This window comes from Bos javanicus, chromosome 29, assembly GCF_032452875.1.
Source record: "Bos javanicus breed banteng chromosome 29, ARS-OSU_banteng_1.0, whole genome shotgun sequence".
Classification (NCBI taxonomy): domain Eukaryota; kingdom Metazoa; phylum Chordata; class Mammalia; order Artiodactyla; family Bovidae; genus Bos; species Bos javanicus.
Window position 1 is genome coordinate 7,757,419 of NC_083896.1, and position 18,216 is coordinate 7,775,634.

At 40.9% G+C, this 18,216-nt stretch overlaps 1 protein-coding gene across 1 annotated transcript in view; it reads left to right on the plus strand.

The window, feature by feature from the left end:
* The window catches only part of RAB38 (RAB38, member RAS oncogene family), a 63,005-nt gene extending 60,150 nt beyond the window's left edge, over nt 1–2,855 (plus strand). Inside the window, exon 3 of the mRNA XM_061406020.1 lies at nt 1,954–2,855. Within this exon, the coding sequence (XP_061262004.1) occupies nt 1,954–2,106 (153 nt within the window). The 3' untranslated portion in view covers nt 2,107–2,855. The remainder of the gene's footprint in view (nt 1–1,953) is intronic.
* Nucleotides 2,856–18,216: the final 15,361 nt, after the last annotated feature.

Consider the following 18,216-nt stretch of genomic DNA (forward strand, 5'->3'; position numbering starts at 1 on the left):
GGTTTGATCCCTCGGTTGGGAAGATCCCCTGGAGAAGGAAATGGTAACCCACTTCGGTATTCTTGCCTGGAGAATTCCATGGATATAGAAGCCTGGTGGGCTACAGTTAATAGGGCTACAAGAGTTGGACATGACTTGGTGACTAAACCACCACCATCCAAGGGTCCATATAAGTTTTGTCTAGTAATGGATTTGTATTGAATTGTTTTTTGACACTTCACTTGCAAAGAAATCTCAGTGGCTCTGTCTGGCCAAGTTCTCATTCAGGGCTCATAGTAGTCAGTTTCCAGACACCCTTTTCAACCTTATTATACCTCTGCTGTTTACCTTGCTAGTATAAGTTCTCGTAAGGACAGACTTTAGTGTTGTCTTTGTATGCCTCGTTCTTAGGAGGAATCTAAATAATTTAGATTGAGTGACAGTGAGTCATCATGAATTGCTACCCTGTTCCCATGTACAGTCTAAACGTAGGCACAGCCACTCCTTGGCTCTGATGGTTTCCTTAGTCTAGAGCCCCATCCTCCATAATCTCACATCCTAGTCTTGACACCAGCTAATGTGTTAAAAGTCACAGTTTCACTGGTATCATCTTGTCTTTTACTAAAATGACCCTGCTAGGCTGCCACTAATTTGGCTTAAGTTTTAGCTGTGTTTCTTATGAGGTTGGTGGATTTTCATTCATTTGTCCACGCTTCACTGTCTTCATTAGTAGATTTTGCCAATTTATACATTAAAATAAAAGAACCCTATTTTACTGGCAAGTTAATATAGGAGTGGAGGTTTAAAAAATACTACTGTCAAATCTAACTTATATTGCTTATCTAGGAGGGTGCTTCTTAATGCTTAAAACTTGCTTTATTAAAGAGAAAGGATCTAAGATTTATTTTGCACCCATTGGTCCTAACATTGTAGTAAGAACTTTTGTTATTGCTCTTGATTTTGAAAAGTTGAAAAAGGAATAAAACTTGGTAAGAGCCAGGCTTTGATGTCAGCAACATCTGGTTGTGAATTCTGGCCCTCAAACCCTTCTGCTGTATGATCTTGGTGCTGGGAGGAATCTCTCAATCTCTCTAAATTTGTCTTACCTGTGAACAGATATGATATCCCACATTTGATATTTGTGACTGAGCATGCAGCACGTGCATTATCATCAAGACTGTCACATAGATGAGGAAAGGGAAGCCCAGGGACATGAATTCTGGCTCTCCAGCTTCCAGTCCAATGGAAGGACCGCACTGCTTCGGCCGCTCTGAACTTGGGCATGAACACGTGACTTTCATGGGACAATGAAATGGGAGGATAAACGCTGTGTCTCCCTTTCACTTTTCTCCAGAAGCAATAAGAGCCAATGCTCAATTCACCATGTCTGTTCTCCCTGCTTCTGCAAGCATGGCAAGCATAGAGATGGAATTCTCTTGGCCTGGGTTGATGGCGGAAAAGCCAGGTATCCCATGATGCATGTAGGATGAGTGACAAGGACTTTGTTGCTTTAAGCCACTGATTTGGGGGTGTGAATGAATTCTGGTATAAAAACCAGTAAGAACAACAACAACATCACAAACAAACAAAAAAACAACCAGAACTTCACCTTGTTTTAGATTTAGAAACCCTCAGAGGAATTTTTATTAAAGTTCTGTTAAATGTGAGAGGTTTGTTGTTTGTGGAACTCAAAAAGTTACCGAAAGCTTTCATAGCACGTGAACTCAGGGTTGAGCTTAAATGATCAAAAATGTGCTAATGAATATTTACAAAACAAATCCATATATTTACTTTGGTGAAAGACTAAAATGTAAAGTTCTTAGAAGGAATAAACAAGAGCAAGGGGAATAGAAAGAGGATGCATGGGACAGGGTTTAGAAAGAGATATTTAAATACTGCCCTTTGTTTCATATAAATCTCTGCTCTGGTGTTATTCTAGAATACTGAATACTAAAAGCTGTTTTCTCCCCTTAGGAAAATATCAACATCGATGAGGCCTCCAGATGCCTGGTGAAACATATACTTGCCAATGAGTGTGACCTGATGGAGTCCATTCAGCCTGACATTGTGAAGCCACATCTCACATCGCCCAGGGTTGTCAGCTGCTCCAGCTGTTCCAAATCCTAGTAGGCTTCTGTGCTGGAGTATGGTGGGAGGAATCCAATCATCTCATGAATTGCGTCTCAAATCCTACCATCTTGGATAAATGTCAGGATGGGGATACACCTGGGGCAAGCCAAAGACCTATGCCTGTAACTTTCTTTCCTCCAAGAGAAATAGCAAATGTTCCTTTTTATGTCTGCCTCCCAACCCCATCCCCGCACAGCATCAGCACAGTGTTTACAAGCTTTTGAAATATTTAGTCTGTTACAAAATTCTGTCTTGTAGCTGACCGTAATTCTGCACAAACAGAGTTGGCCCTATTATTGGCGTCTTTGGGTCAGCCAGGGCCTCAGGTCTGAAAGAGAAAGGGGACAAGAACAGACTAGCTGTCAAGTTAAGCGCTGGCTTTCACTTTGCCCCTGGTGTCTTTGTCCAGACCTCAGTACATCCTCTGCTGCTCTGACAGGCCTATTAAGTAGAAGCTGTCCTTTCTCCAGAGATGACCTTCATTCTCAGCGGACCTGGAGTTGTCTCTGATTTAGCTCTTCAGAGTCGTGGACACAGGCTTCCTGTGCTTTCGTTGCTTTTATTGTCAATTGCCGTGCCCTGAATGTTGGTTTCACTGAAAACTTTATGAAAAGACCTCCCCTGGTACGTGCCTTTCTGTTCGCTTTCTCTAACACCCGAGCTGTGGGACTCTTCTGTATGTGTAATATATATTATATATATTTTCACAAGTGAAAAATAAAACATGAAAAGATGCTGTTTCCTTATTTCTGCAAATGCTTCAAGTTTCTCAGTATTCTGAACTTTTTTTTCTTTTTTTGACTGTGTGTCCATTGTTCTCTCGACCCATTTCTAAAATGTAATTTCAAAAAAGGGATGTGAGGGACGCACTTAAAGGAAGGGTACTGTTACAACTGAGATGAGTCATGCATCTCATCTGTATCTATAGTTCATATTGGCATGTAGGCCAAGAGTGCAAGCAGTGAGTGTATCTACACAACTTTTGGTTAAGCAGAGGAATATATTTTCATATATTCTGGCCAGGAAAGCTGCCAAACCAATCAACATAGAGAGAACAGCTAAAACACGCATGTTGATATCTTGCTTTGTACGATGTTTGTGGTACAGGTATGCTGCAGGTAGCTACCGCTCTTGAAGGGCATTAGTTTTCATTGGTGTTGATAATATACTCATAGAAACTTGGTAACAGATATTTTTTTGGGTGTCCTACCCATATTATCTTGGCATTCACTGTCTCCATAAATACCAACCACACCGCTTCCTATTATTCGTGTTTGTGATCCTTTCCCTAAGGGCATTCTCTGGCCCCTGGAACTCTTGACCCATGAGGCAGGCAGGCCAGTGAGTTAATATCTCCAGAGCATCCCTGAACCAATGACAGCAGGGATTGGGGGATAAATACTTTAGGTTCTTTTTCTTTCAGGAAGACCAGTTCTGAGCATGCTCTCTGCAGTCTCTTAGACACCCCCAGTGGGATTAATAGACCTTGATTCCCATAGGGGAGACCTTCCCACCTGCCTCATCCTTTATGGTCTTCATTTCATCCTTATTGGCTTTCATCTTTATTAACTGCATTTCCTTCTTTCCTCACCGCCTCACTCTTCTACAAGTGCTTCCTGGGTCATTTTCTAGATAAGCTACTTTCACGCAAATCCTTCTTTCAGGGTCTTATGGTAGAAACCAAAACCTGTCCAAGTTAGTTGGGATAGAAGTGGTTTAGGAAGCTGAGGCTTGACACGAGCTTTTGAACTGAATGACTCACTACCTAGGTGGTAGCAAGGAACCCCTTACTGGTGGATAATATGGGGGAGCCAATCCCTGGCCAGTTATAGCATCATAATTACTAAGAGTCTCATCAGGTAGATTGAGATAGAATACAGTCGAAAGTAAATTTTATGTTGCTCTTGTGTTGGAAAGACGTGATTGCAGAGTTTATTAACTTCTATGAAACTCTATAGGGAAAAAAAAAAAATTACAGGCTTGTGTCAGTTAACACTTGACTCGAGATTTGGTGTAAAAATTTAAAGACTTCCAACCAACAATCAAAGTGACCCTCACTTCCTTCAGCCCCAGGATAGGCCATGCTGAAAATCAGGCCTAAGATTTGATTTTAGGAAAAGAAAACTATAAAGGAGGCTACGTTCACAGAGCTAGCAAGGCTTCTCCACTAGAATCAGGGTCTTTATAGGGAAAGAGTCGGACACTGAGACATGCGAGGAAACATTTGGGTAGATGTTCTTAAGAGGCTTGAACCCAGAGAGTCTTCTGAAACTCTGCTCCAGAAAAAGAGGCCCTTACCCTCTCCTGTGGAGAACAGCTGGTTACCACGTTAAAACCCCACCTCAGCAGGATGTTTTATAAGGTGATGTTTCCCTTCTCAAGCTCTGCTCCCATCTCCCTTCATTGCTTCTAGACAAATAATTAGGATCAAACTCAGTATGACTTGAGTGGAAAAGTATGATCCGTGTTTCAAGATGAGATGGATTATTAAGCAAGTGAACTATTGAACCTGGCTAATGATTGCTTCTAGGAATCAGGAGGATATTCTGAGGAACTGGTCTTGAGACACTGGATCAGAGAGGACAGAACGTAAGATCAGATAACAATCTATTTGTTTGAGAGCACTCTTATGTGGGTTAATTTTTAACATTCTGGGCAAGTACACCTGGAGCTGATCCCAACGTGCTACTGGAATAGCCCTTAAAAGCTTGGAAATGATGTTGGCCTAAAACAAACGATGTGGTTATGCCAGAACCACCTTGGCAAAGCACTGGAGAAGAGTTCCAAGGTCTCGGAGAGGTGGGCATGTTATAATGTATTTATTTTGTAATGTCAAAGAAACTACCAGCTGATTATGTTCCCCAGGAGAGCCCAGATGATGTTCGCTTCACTAGAACAATAAGGTTGTTTAGTCACTAAAGTCACGCCCAAATCTTTTGTGACCCCATGGACTGTAGCCCTCCAGGCTCCTCTGTCCATAGGATTTCCTGGCAAGAAGACTGGAGTGGGTTGCTGCTTCCTTCTTCAGGGGATCTCCCCCACCCAGGGATCAAACTCACATCTCCTGCATTGCAGGTGGGTTCTTTACCACTGAGCCACCAGGGAAGTCCCCCCAAACCAATAAGGCATATCCCCAAAAGAGGGATGCCAACTTCAGTGAGAAGGTCAGTGGTGCCTGTTCCCCGTAATCCATTCTTGAGACTGCATGGTTCAAAATGTGGTTGTACTATTAAGTGATACTGTGTATGTAGTGCTGAGTCCTAGATAGCTAGCATCAAAGGGGAGAACAAAGCCTTCCACCATCACTTTAAATAATCCACTTAAGAAAGTGGGCTTCCTGTCCTACTGTGTAGCCCAGGGAACTATATTCAATGTCCTGTGATTAGCCATAATGGAAAATAATATAAAAAAGAATGTATGTATTTATAACTGAATCACTGTGCTGTATGGCAGAAATTAACACACATTGGAAATCAACTATGCTCCAATAAAATAAATTGAAAAAAAAATAAAAAGAAAGTGGTCTTCCCCTTTTTATAGCTTCAGGTTTTGCTGGGTTAGAACTCTTGATAGTTCTACCAGGGGACACAGTAAACCTACGACTTCGGCTGCAGCCTGATCACTCTTGGCTCTTATGCCCAGTGGCCAGCAGTCAGAGAAGGCAGTTACTATATGGACAAGGGTAATTCATCCTGATTGTGACGAGGCCATAGAGTTGTTGCTAAATAATGGAGCAGGAAGGAGTATGTCTGGAAATCATGGGACTCACTGGCCTGCAACTTGATGCATCCCTGGTGAGAAAACGAGATGGCAATTGCAGCTACAACATCTTGATGAGGACAAGCAACCAGGGACTCATCCTCTAAGGGCTCGAAGACTGAGTCACTTCACCACATGATGAACCAGACTAGAAGCAGCTTGGTCTAGGGAATGGAAGTAATAAAGGAGGGAAATGATGAATATCAGTTATGGCTTCAAGATTAACTACAGCAGGAGACTACAGCCTTCCTGTTTTAAGTTCTCTCTTTCTTGGTCTCTCTTTTGGAACTATAACAAGTGATCTAAAAGAAAAAATCAGTGAAAAGACAGAATGAACTTGACCTGCAATGTGAGTGAATCTGGGTAATGCATGCAGTGGGCTATGGTAGACCATAGCAGAGGAAAGACGGATGGCAGGAGGTGAAGGGGCGACAGAGGATGAGATGGTTGAATGGCCTCATGGATTCAAAGGACTTGAGTTTGAGCAAACTACGGGAGATAATGAAGGACGGGGAAGCCTGTGTGCTGCAGTCCATGGGGTCACAGAGAGTCAGACACGACTGAGCGACTGAATAACAACAACAGAAGCAGAGGAAGTGAACAATCCATTGCAGTCCCCTGACATCCCCCCGATTCTACCTTAAAATGGTCTTTAGGTGCATGAAGCATATTTGTCTCTCACGTTGGACAGATGGGAGTGCTACAGAGTTAATGCCTTCAGGAGCAGCCTCATCTGAGACTAACGTAAACTGGTAGATAAATACTTCAGCGTCCCCACCCCTCAGGTGGGATTCACCTGAGCCTCGCTGTATTTACTCAGAGACGCTCAGCGCAGCTGAGTCAAGTTTCACTCAGTGCAACCTGCGCATTATCACACCCTTTTTTTCCCTTTCCTTCCCAGTCTCACTGCTCCTTTATCAATGCTCCCAAAGATCACCTCCCCGTTCAGAGATTTTCATGTTTGATTGAGTTACAGTTGCCAGTGGCTCTTAAAATGCCTGAGCATCGAGACAATAGCCCTTATTACCATGCAATCGCTAGTCCACTGCTTTTGTATTTAAACATGCACTGAAATGTGATGTTTAAGATATGCATGGTAAGATCAGAACTAAGTATAATAACCCTCATCCATCCCAGAAAGTTGTTATGTGTACTGTCTGCAAAATGAATATTCATGGATTTCTTCTCTCCCTTGACGAATATTCATTGAACAATGACTGTATCCCCATACTTGGCTGGGCCCTGTTGTGGACATGTGAATAACTAAGTCATGGTCTCAGATCTTAAAGTGTTATGATCAGCTAGGAGACACAAACGTAAATAATTCACCATGAGTCAAGAGAGAAGTCAGATGTCCAACCCAAGACATCTCTTCTGAACACATGATTTGTTTCTAAATGCAAAAGCTGCAGCTCCAAATGTATTTAAGGAAACAGAATATACGTGCCTACATACATTCTTCCTGGGACACTGGGATCTAGCCACTTTAGACTACTTTGTTCAGCTAGCTCTCCCTGCTGTCTGCAATATTCCTTTCCTTTCTTTGTGTGGAAATCCTACCCATTCCTTAAAGATGAACACTATGGCACAGACTTTTAGTCTTGCCTATCTCTTGAGTGCATGGTAAGTCGAGTCAGTCGTGTCCAACACTTTGTGACCCAGTGGACCATAGCCCACCAGGCTCCTCTGTCCAAGGGATTCTCCTGGCATGAACACTGGAGTGGGTTGCCATGCCCTCCTGCCGTTCCCTACCCAAGGATTGAACCTGAATCTCTTATGTCTCATGCATTGGCAGGTGGGTTCTTTACCGCTAGCACCACCTGGGAAGCCTGTCTATCTCTAAATGACGCCAATTTTCTTGTAATTTGCACAGCTCTTGATTGATTCTATCATCAACACTCATATACCACTTTATAGTGCTGTATCAACTTTTATTTATAGAACACATTCTATAGGACAATCACTGATGTGCAACTTTATTATGCCATTCAATTCCCATGGCAACGCTACACAAAAGTATTCATCTCCTCATATTATATATGGAGAAATTGAAGTACACAGATATTGAGCAATTTGCCAAAGCTCACACAGAAACCAACAGGCAAAGCAAGGACTCCAACCCAGCAGCTTAATTCCAGCATGCTTTAAATGGGTGAAATGTGCGGTGTGCAAACAAATAGGAATAAAACTGTGACAAGAAAAAAAGTAAGGCCATAGGAGAAAGCAGCGTGAGATTATTGTTTCCCCCACTGCAATACATTAGTGGCATTATGGAGCATAGCCCTGGCGTTTTTCCACAGGACGAAATCCTAGGAATCCTTTATACCACTATTGTCATCTATCTATTTTTTCATCACTTCTCCATTCATGACTCACACTCGGATGTTGGAACTAGCATTATACATGGGTTTAAATTTAGATACATCTCAGTTTTTTTCTGTCTGAAAATATTCTTGGCTTTCTGGGATCCCCAAGCACCACACAACTCCCCAGTACTGTAAGAGAAGAGAGCATGAGAAATCTCAATAAACAGGTCAGAAGTGCTGATGAACTAGTCAAAGTAACTCTCAAAGATGAGGGCAAATGCCTCTGAGGAGCAAATGAACAGTATTTCACTGCATTGACGAGTGAAATTTTTCGTTTCAACAAACCCACTTATTTTGTTCAATCGGATAGTTTCTCAAATTAAAAGATGCTTACTCCTTGGAAGAAAAGTTATGACCAACCTAGACAGCATATTAAAAAACAGAGACATTATTTTGCCAACAAAGATCTGTATAGTCAAAGCTATGGTTTTTCCAGTACTCATGTATGGTTGTGAGAGTTGGACTATAAAGAAAGCTGAAGGACGAAGAACTGATGTTTTTGAACTGTGGTGTTGGAGAAGACTCTTGAGAGTCCCTTAGACTGCAAGGAGATCCAACCAGTCTGTCCTAAAGGAAATCAGTCTTGAATATTCACTGGAAGGACTGATGCTGAAGCTGAAACTCCAATACTTTGATCACCTGATGTGAAGAATTGACTCATTTGAAAAGACCCTGATGCTGGAAAAGATTGAAGGCGGGAGGAGAAGGGGATTACAGTGGATGAGATGGTTGGATGGCATCACTGACTCAACAGACATGAATATGAGTAAACTCCAGGCATTGGTGATGCACAGGGAAGCCTGGTGTGCTGCAGTCCATGGGGACGCAAAGAGTCAGACATGACTGAGCGACTGAACTAACTGATAGCTTCTCAGAATGTTAATATTCAGGCATAGGCTTTAGTATATACATACTTCCCCAGTGGCTCAGTGGGTAAAAAATCCACCTGCAATTCAGGAGACATAGGAAACGCTGGTTTGATCCCTGGGCCAGGAAGATCCCCTGGAGGAGGAAATGGCAACCCACTCTAGTATTATTGCCTGGAAAATTCCATGGACAGAGGAGGAGCAAAGAGTCAGACACGGATGAGCACACGGCATGCAAGTGCGGTATGCTCACTGAAACTGTCATTGTAGACATAAAATTCTGAAATTCAAAACTCCAGCTGGCCCAGATTATGCTTTCTATTGGGACAAAGTTTGTTTCAAAAGAGCTTAGAAAAACCTGATGAAAGTTTTGTTTTAATGTGAAATATCAAAGAGTTGCTATTACTTCTAATACAATACAATGTGTATGTTCTGTTCCATCTTCAGCTGAACTTTTAAGAAATTACCTTATGCCAGATGTGTAACATCAATCAGTTTGCATTCATTGAACAAACAGATATCATACGACGGCTTGAGCAAGTTGCTGTGCATTTAAGTAGAACACATGTTAAGGTCTCTACTAAAATGCGGAGTACTTAATATATGTTAGTTTCTTTCCTTTCTCTGTGATAGTTGTTGTCATGGAAACATGAGGAATAAAAGTCATGGGTCCCTGCTCTTTAAATTTGCTCTTTTCTTGGGGAGAGTAATGAGACAGGCAAAAGATACCATTACAGATCAAGAAATGAAGATAGTTTCTGTTTTCACTACATAAAGAGTCCTCATTTTTATTTCACTTTTATAGTAATAATTAATAGTTATCATTTATTGCTCAGTTCTATACTGTAAGTTTCAAATGTAATGTCATTTCATCATCACTACCACACTATTAGGGGGAGAGTGATTTCACATTTTATGGATAAGAAAAGAGAATGATAAAAAATAATATGCATATATATTATGTGATTCCGGCAGGATTTCTAGTCAACAGATCTTCCTTTATGTCCTCCAAATCAAAGGCCCTTATCCCTCCAGGCTAAAGTGACAGATCTAGAGAGGAGCCTAGATCCTCTCGGATGATCCAACTGACCCGCAGAATCCTCTCCTGTGCCTCCTGCCACTTCCCATCAGTGCTTTCGGAAAGCGGGCCACAGGGAATTGCCATCATTTTCTCACCCATGTAACATGAGACAGATGACAGTTAGATGAGCCATAGTGGCTCAGATGGTAGAGAATCCGCCTGCAGAGCAGGGGACTTGGGTTCAGTCCCTGGGTCTGGAAGATGCCCTGGAGAAGGGCGTGGCTACCTACTCCAGTATTCTAGTGCTCTTGCCTGGAGAATCCCATGGACAGAGGAGCCTGATGGGCGACAGTCCATGGGGTCACAAGAGTCGGACACGACTGAGCGACTCACACTTTCTTCCATTCCATTACACAGAGAGGTGAGGAGGCCACCCTGAGAGAGAGGAGGGTGGCGAGAAGTGGTAGGACTTGGCCCAGGTGTGTATGACCCCTGATTTAAACTTTAACTTGCCGGTTCACACGAAGCAGTAAAATCCTCTTTGGTTTCTTTGTTTATCTGTTTGAGGCATTTTGAATTGCTCTTTTGCCACTTGAAACTCAGACTCTACTGAAAATACAACCACACAATTAACAGTGGTTTTGTAGTCACATATCTGTGTACCGGTCCATGTTTTTTTTTTAAAACTTTTTTTATTGGTTTATGACATTGTATAAGTTTTATGAATATAATATTATAGTTTTACTTCTACACTATAGCATGCTCATCGGAGAAGGCAATGACACCCCACTCCAGTACTCTTGCCTGGAAAATCCCATGGACGGAGGAGCCTGGTAGGCTGCAGTTCACGGGGTCGCTAAGAGTCGGACACAACTGAGCGACTTCACTTTATTTTTTCACTTTCATGCATTGGAGAAGGAAATGGCAACATTCCAGTGTTCTTGCCTGGAGAATTCCTGGGACAGGGGAGCCTGGTGGGCTCCCGCCTATGGGGTCGCACAGAGTCGGACACGACTGAAGCGACTTAGCAGCAGCAGCAGCATAGCATGCTCATGACCAAAAGTTTAGATTCCATTTGTCATCGTACAGCTGATCCCCTTACCCGTGACGTCCTGCTGTCCCCCTTCTCCTCTGATGATCACTATTCTGTTCTCTGTATCTATATGTTTGTCCTGTTCCTTTATTTTAATTATTTTAAATTTCACAAATGAGTGAACTCATACTGTAATCTTATTTCTCCACCTGGTCTATTTCCCTTAGTGTAATAACCTCAAGGTCTATCCAGGCCGTTGCAAACGGCAAGATTTCTTCTTTTTTATGGATGATTCATATTATATTTTATACACACACACACACACACACACACACACACACATACCACATCTTTATTTGTTCACCCATTGATGGGCACTTAGGTAGTTCCTATATCTTACTTGCAGTAAATAATGCACTGATGAGCATAGGGGAGAAGATAACTTTTTAAATTAGTGTTCTCACATTCTCTGGAATCACATAGTAGCTCTATTCTTAATTTTTTGAGGAATCTTCATACTGTTTTCCATACTAGCTGCATCAATTTACATTCCCACCAAAAGTAGGTGAGGATTCCTTCAGGTGTCTAAAGTTTACTTATAATGATAGATCTCACGTAAAAAGGAGATTTTTATAAGCATTGGAGGCTTTACTTCAAATATTCTACTAGTAGGGAAATAGGTAGAGTCATGACTGATGGAAGAACAATGTTTTATGTTAATAGTAACTAAACAGTCAGTATCCCCAAAGTAAATAGGTAAATAGTGACAAGGGGCTTATAGATTAGAAATAAAGCATACAAATGTTTTTTGGGAATAGATGACATTGTGAAATTACTGCAGATGAGTTCTAATAGGCATAATATACCACTTGTAGTATTTAAATTAATATTTTGAAATTAATATAAAAACACTTTTTCTTAAATTGTAATTTAAATTGGAATTTGGGATTAACAGATACATGCTACTAACAAGGACACTAACAAGGATCTACTGTGTAACACAGTGAACTATATTCAATATCTTGAAATAATCTAAAATGGAAAAGAATCTGAAAAAGATTGTATATATATTATATATTTATTATATATGTATATACATAACTGAATCACTTTGTTGTACACCTGAATCATTGTAAATCAACTATGTACACTTCAATAAAAAATTAAATTTAAAAATGCTTTAACCAGATGGTATTTGCAAATCAAGAATCAGGAGACAGTTATTACTGAAATTTCATAAAGTAAGTTCTGGAAATCTCTATTTTACAGAGAGAGAGAGAAAGAACATTGAGAGGAGTCCAAAAAACATGGAAAATAAAAATTTTGTGAAAGTGTAAAATAGTGTGGGATCATGGACCCTCCCCGAAGAAGCATGAGAAGGAATTTGATAAATGACTCAAATTCTGGTTAACTTTAATAAAAGTGATATTCAGTTATCCCCTTTAGCAAAGGAAAAAAATGAGAGGACAAAGATTAAGTTTCATTCAGAAATGCTTTGTTTGGACATAGCACACAAAGAACCATAGGGAGTTTATGGAGGAACACAATCACTTGACTATGACAAATAAATGAATGCTAAATCACAAGAACTGAAAAGCTACCATCAGTTCAGTTCAGTCGCTCAGTCGTGTCTGACTCTTTGCGACCCCGTGGACTGCAGCACACCAGGCCTCCCTGTCCATCAGTAATTCCCAGAGCCTACCCAAACTCATGTCCATTGAGTTGGTGATGCCATCCAACTATCTGATCCTCTGTCATCCCCTTCTCCTCCCGCCTTCAATCTTTTCCAGCATCAGGGTCTTTCCAATGAGTCAATTCTTCACATCAGGTGGTCAAAGTATTGGAGTTTCAGCTTCAGCATCAGTCCTTCTAGTGAATATTCAAGACTGATTTCCTTTAGGACAGACTGGTTGAATCTCCTTGCTGTCCAAGGGACTCTCAAGAGTCTTTTCCAACACTACACTTCAAAAGCATCAATTCTTTGGCACTCAGCTTTCTTTATAGTCCAACTCTCACATCCATGAGAGATGACTACTGGAAAAACCATAGCTTTGACTAGACAGACCTTTGTTGGTAAAGTAATGCCTCTGTTTTTTAATATTCTGTCTAGGTTGGTCATAGCGTTACTTCCAAGAGGCAAGCGTCTTTTAATTTCATGGCTGCAGTCACCATCTGCAGTGATTTTGGAGCCCCCCAAAATAAATAAATAAAAAGCTACCACAGTAAATTATTATTTAAAATGCTACTTATTTAGTAACTACACTGTGCCCACTACTGTATATATGCTACTTTATCTTCATAACAATGCCACAAGATCATCATTATTAACCCAATTTTACAAATAAGAGTCAACCCAACTTTAGAGGTTAGAGATATTTAAAAACTCTCCCCAACTCACATAGCTAGCAAGTGACAGAGCCAACAGTCAAGCTCAAGACTGGCTGCTGTGACCACATTTTCATTCCACCATAGTTTAGATGGCACCAATTTTTAAGTTGAATATTTATTTTGTGAATGTATCAGTTAAGATTCAGCAAAGAGATGAGAATTCCATGGACAGAGGCTATAATCCATGAGGTCGAAAAGTCAGACACAACTGAGCAACTAATACTTTTACTTATAAAGTAACAGAACAAAGAATATCTAATATAAGGAATTATTAGTGAAAGATATTAATTAAAAAGAAATTAGAAAGAACCCCCCAACATACCAGAGTCAAAGGTGCAGGGTAAAGCTTCCACTTCTGTGGCTTAGGAAGAGCATCCGAAGCAGGAAAACACTTGGCAGTCTCCCCACTCCCTACCTCTTGACTCCAGCTGTGATTCAGACCTTGATGGAGAAGGTATTGCTGAGACCTATAGGCTGGTGATGTTCACTGAGGTGCCTCATGCCAGAGCTGGTGAACAAGAATCCGGTCACTGGGAAGCTGCCTGCTGGGGTACCACTGAAACTCACCAGAGGGCATCCACTACTTGCTCTCCAATGCTTTCTGGCAAAAAAAAAACCACCCTTTCTGCTGGTAAGGAAGGTGCCCTCTGGCAGTGCACCATACAAGCAAGAATAAAAGCGCTGATTCCAGGCACAGAATCCCATTCTTCCTCCAGTATTCCTCTAGCACCCTCCACTGACAAAGTCATATACTGTGCTGTCTGTGAAAAGGGGAGATGTTTACAAACATCCAGATCTAGAATCAAAAAGCTTGGGGAATGAGGGTAGATTTGGAGGACCAAGGCAATACGTTGATAATGGGCACAGTGTATTAATTAGGGTCAGTCATGATAACTGTGAGACCAAAGAACTTTAAGTCAGTTTCACAATAATAATGATCATGACATTGAAATCATGATCAAGAGACTCTACAAGGTTACTCTTCTATATGCAGAAATTCAACCACAATTCTTCCCTTGTGGACCTCCATCTCCTGGAAGTCTTTTGCTTCTGCAAATGGGAAGAAGAAAACAGGAGATTGAGGACCATGCTTTCAAGCCAGTCCTGTACATCGTTATATCACATTTGCCTACCGTGGACTGACCGAAACTTAGAAGATGCCATCTATTTGTAAGAGCAGCTGGGAATGAACCAGAGAAAAAAACAATGGAGAGTGAACATTTGGCTTGTCTCTGCCACATGAGATAACAAATGTTTGCTCTGTCTTATTAGCGGTAACCTTGTATAAGTTGTTATGCCTCTCAGAGTCTTAATGAACTTATGTATCATATAAGATAATGATATTTACTGATAAGAATGCTGCGGGATTTAAAGAAATATTATATAAAGCACTAAACAGCATGATCAATGCAACTTAGATCCTGCCATTTAGTATTCAGTACATACTTAGCTATTCAGTAAATATTAGATTCTCTAAATCAGTCAACATCAAGGGTAGAAGAGAGAATGGGTAAGGCATTAAAACCTCAAAAAGATGGTGATAATGGGAAAAATACTTCAACTAATAGTTTTATATTTGGAAAAATAAAATATCTAATATTTTTATAATAGGCATCTCAGAAGATTTAAAAATCCTCACGGATTTGTGACGGTAAGGACTGGAAGATGGGAGTGATACATAGAAGGTAGAGAGGGTACCGGGAGAAGGCCGTATCAGAATCTGATGTGTGTTTGTGAGACTAAAAGAAGGAAAGAGAAGAGAGGGATAATGTAATACTGACTGAACAGTCATGTGCTCAGGGAGGGGAGAAACAGTGCCCTAAATGCTCATTAGGTGCCTACCTAAGGAGCATCATCACACCCATTTGGCTTAACTGGTACACTTGAAGTTCAAGACATGAAGCTTGAGTGCTTTTGTTCCGAAATGAAATTTGTTGTTCAGTCACTCAGTCATGTTTGACTCTTGCGATCCAATGAATTGCAGCACGCCAGGCTTACCTGTCCTTCGCTATCTCCCGGAGTTTGCTCAAACTCATGTCCATTGAGTTGGTGATGCCATCCAACCAACTCATCCTCTGTTATCCCATTCTCCTTCTTCCCCTTCTCCCTAAAATGATATTACCTACATTCAGATTCCAGCCTTATGACTTAATACTCACTGCCCTTAGAGAATCTATTTAACATCTCTGTGGAAGAGATGGCTAGTTGCCACCTGCTGTTGTCTGAATGTCTGTGTCCATCACCGACTCAGTGGACATGAGTTAAGTAAACTCTGGGAATTGGTGATGGACAGGGAAGCCTGGTGGGCTGCAGTCCACAGGGTCACAAAGAGTCGGACACGACTGAGAGACTGAACTGAAGTGAACTGAATATATATACATATATATATATATATATATATATAATGTGTTTTTTTAACTAAACCATTAATACTGGACATCTAATATACTGTCAGTAGCTCTGCCTTTGCACAAGCTGGAATCAAGATTGCCAGGGGAAATGTTAACAACCTCAGATATGCAGATAACAGCACCCTTATGGCAGAAAGTGAAGAGGAACTAAAGAATCTCTTGATGAAAGTGAAAGAGGAAAGTGAAAAGGCTGGCTTAAAACTCAACATTCAAAAAACTAAAATCATGGCATCTGGTCCCATCAGTTCATGGCAAATAGATGGGGAAACAATGGAAACAGTGACAGACTTTATTTTCTTGGGCCCCCAAATCACTGCAGATGGTGACTGCAGCCATGAAATTAAAAGACACTTGCTCCTTGAAAGAAAAGCTATGACCAACCTAGACAGCATATTAAAAAGCAGAGACATTACTTTGCCAATAAAGGTCTGTCTATTCAAAGCTATGGCTTTTCAAGTAGTCATGTACGGATGTGAGAGTTTGACCATAAAGAAAGCTGAGTGCTGAAGAATTGATGCTTTTGAACTGTGGTGTTGGAGAAGACTCTTGAGAGTCCCTCAGACTGCAAGGAGATCCTACAGTCAATTCTAAAAAAAATCAACCCTGAATATTCATTGAAAGAATTGATGTTGAAGCTGAAGCTCCAATACTTTGGCCACCTGATGCAAAGAACTGACTGATTAGAAAAGACCCTGATGATGGGAAAGATTGAAAGAAGGAGTAGAAGGGGATGGCAGAGGATGAGATGGTTGGATGGCATCACCAACTCGATGGACATAAGTCTGAGCAAGCTCCAGGAGTTGGTGATAGACAGGGAAGCCTGGCGTCTTCAGTCCACGGGGTCACAAAGAGTTGGACAGGGCTGAATGACTGAACTGACTGATGCCTTTAAATAGTGCTACAAAGATAAATTTTCATGCATGCCCATGATCAATTCTTTAGAATAAATTCCTAGTAGCAAAATTGCTGAATCAAAAGTTAAGCAAAATTTTAAAGCAATCTTTATAATTGCTTTTGGAAAGTGTATACAAATTTCTACTCTCATCAGTGATATTTTGAAATATCCAAAGTGCACAATAAGATATGATTATAGCTCCTATTTATATTCACAAGCACAGCAGATCCCCTGCAGAAGGTCTTCCAATGTGTTTGGGGGAAGGGTAGTAAATATATGAATAGAAGAGAAGGCTTTGCTGACACTAAAAACATGATGTCAGATTACAGCAATGTCACTTTCCATTGGAGATCAGATTAAATTCAAATGTGAGTCTCTTCTCTCTCCCTCTCCTGCAATACCCTTGAGAAAGACTGGTTTGTTCTCTAACAGTCAAAGTATTATGGCAGTAAATAAAAATAAATTTAAGAGAAAACAGGGTTTACTAAGAAGTATTTTGTCTACTTAATAGGTAAAATCTGCAGGCTCTTGCAAAACCTGCTTGCCCATAATACTACTAAAATTAACAAGTTGTCATTGTGTTTTATAGTCAGTATCATAGTACATCTATGGTACCAAAAGTGTTTACAATTTGGACTGCTGAATTATTTTAGTTTGTTCTAAATCCATGGCAATAGAATATACTTCCCCAAACTACTGGCAGAAAGTGAAGAAGAACTAAAGAGCCTCTTGATGAAAGTGATAGAGGAGGATGAAAAAGTTGGCTTAAAACTCAACATTCAGAAAACGAAAATCATGGCATCTGGTCCCAACTTCATAGCAAATAGATGGGGAGACAGTAGAAACAGTGGCTGACTTTATTTTTTTGGGCTCCAAAATCACCGCAGATGGTGATTGCAGCCATGAAATTAAAAGACGCTTACTCCTTGGAAAGAAAGTTATGATCAACCTAGACAGCATATTAAAGAGCAGAGACATTACTTTGCCAACAAAAGTCTGTCTAGTCAAAGCTATGATATTTCCAGTAGTCATGCATGGATGTGAGAGTTGGACTGTGAAGAAAGCTGAGTGCAGAAGAATTGATGCTTTTGAACTGTGGTGTTGGAGAAGACTCTTGAGAGTCCCTTGGACTGCAAGGAGAACCAACCAGTCCATCCTAAAGGAGATCAGTCCTGGGTGTTCATTGGAAGGACTGATGTTGAAGCTGAAACTCCAATACTTTGGCCACCTGATGTGAAGAGCTGACTCATTTGAAAAGACCCTGATGCTGGGAAAGATTGAAGGCAGAAGAGAAGAGAACGACAGAGGATGAGATGGTTGGATGGCATCACCAACTCAATGAACATGAGTTTGAGTGGACTCTGGGAG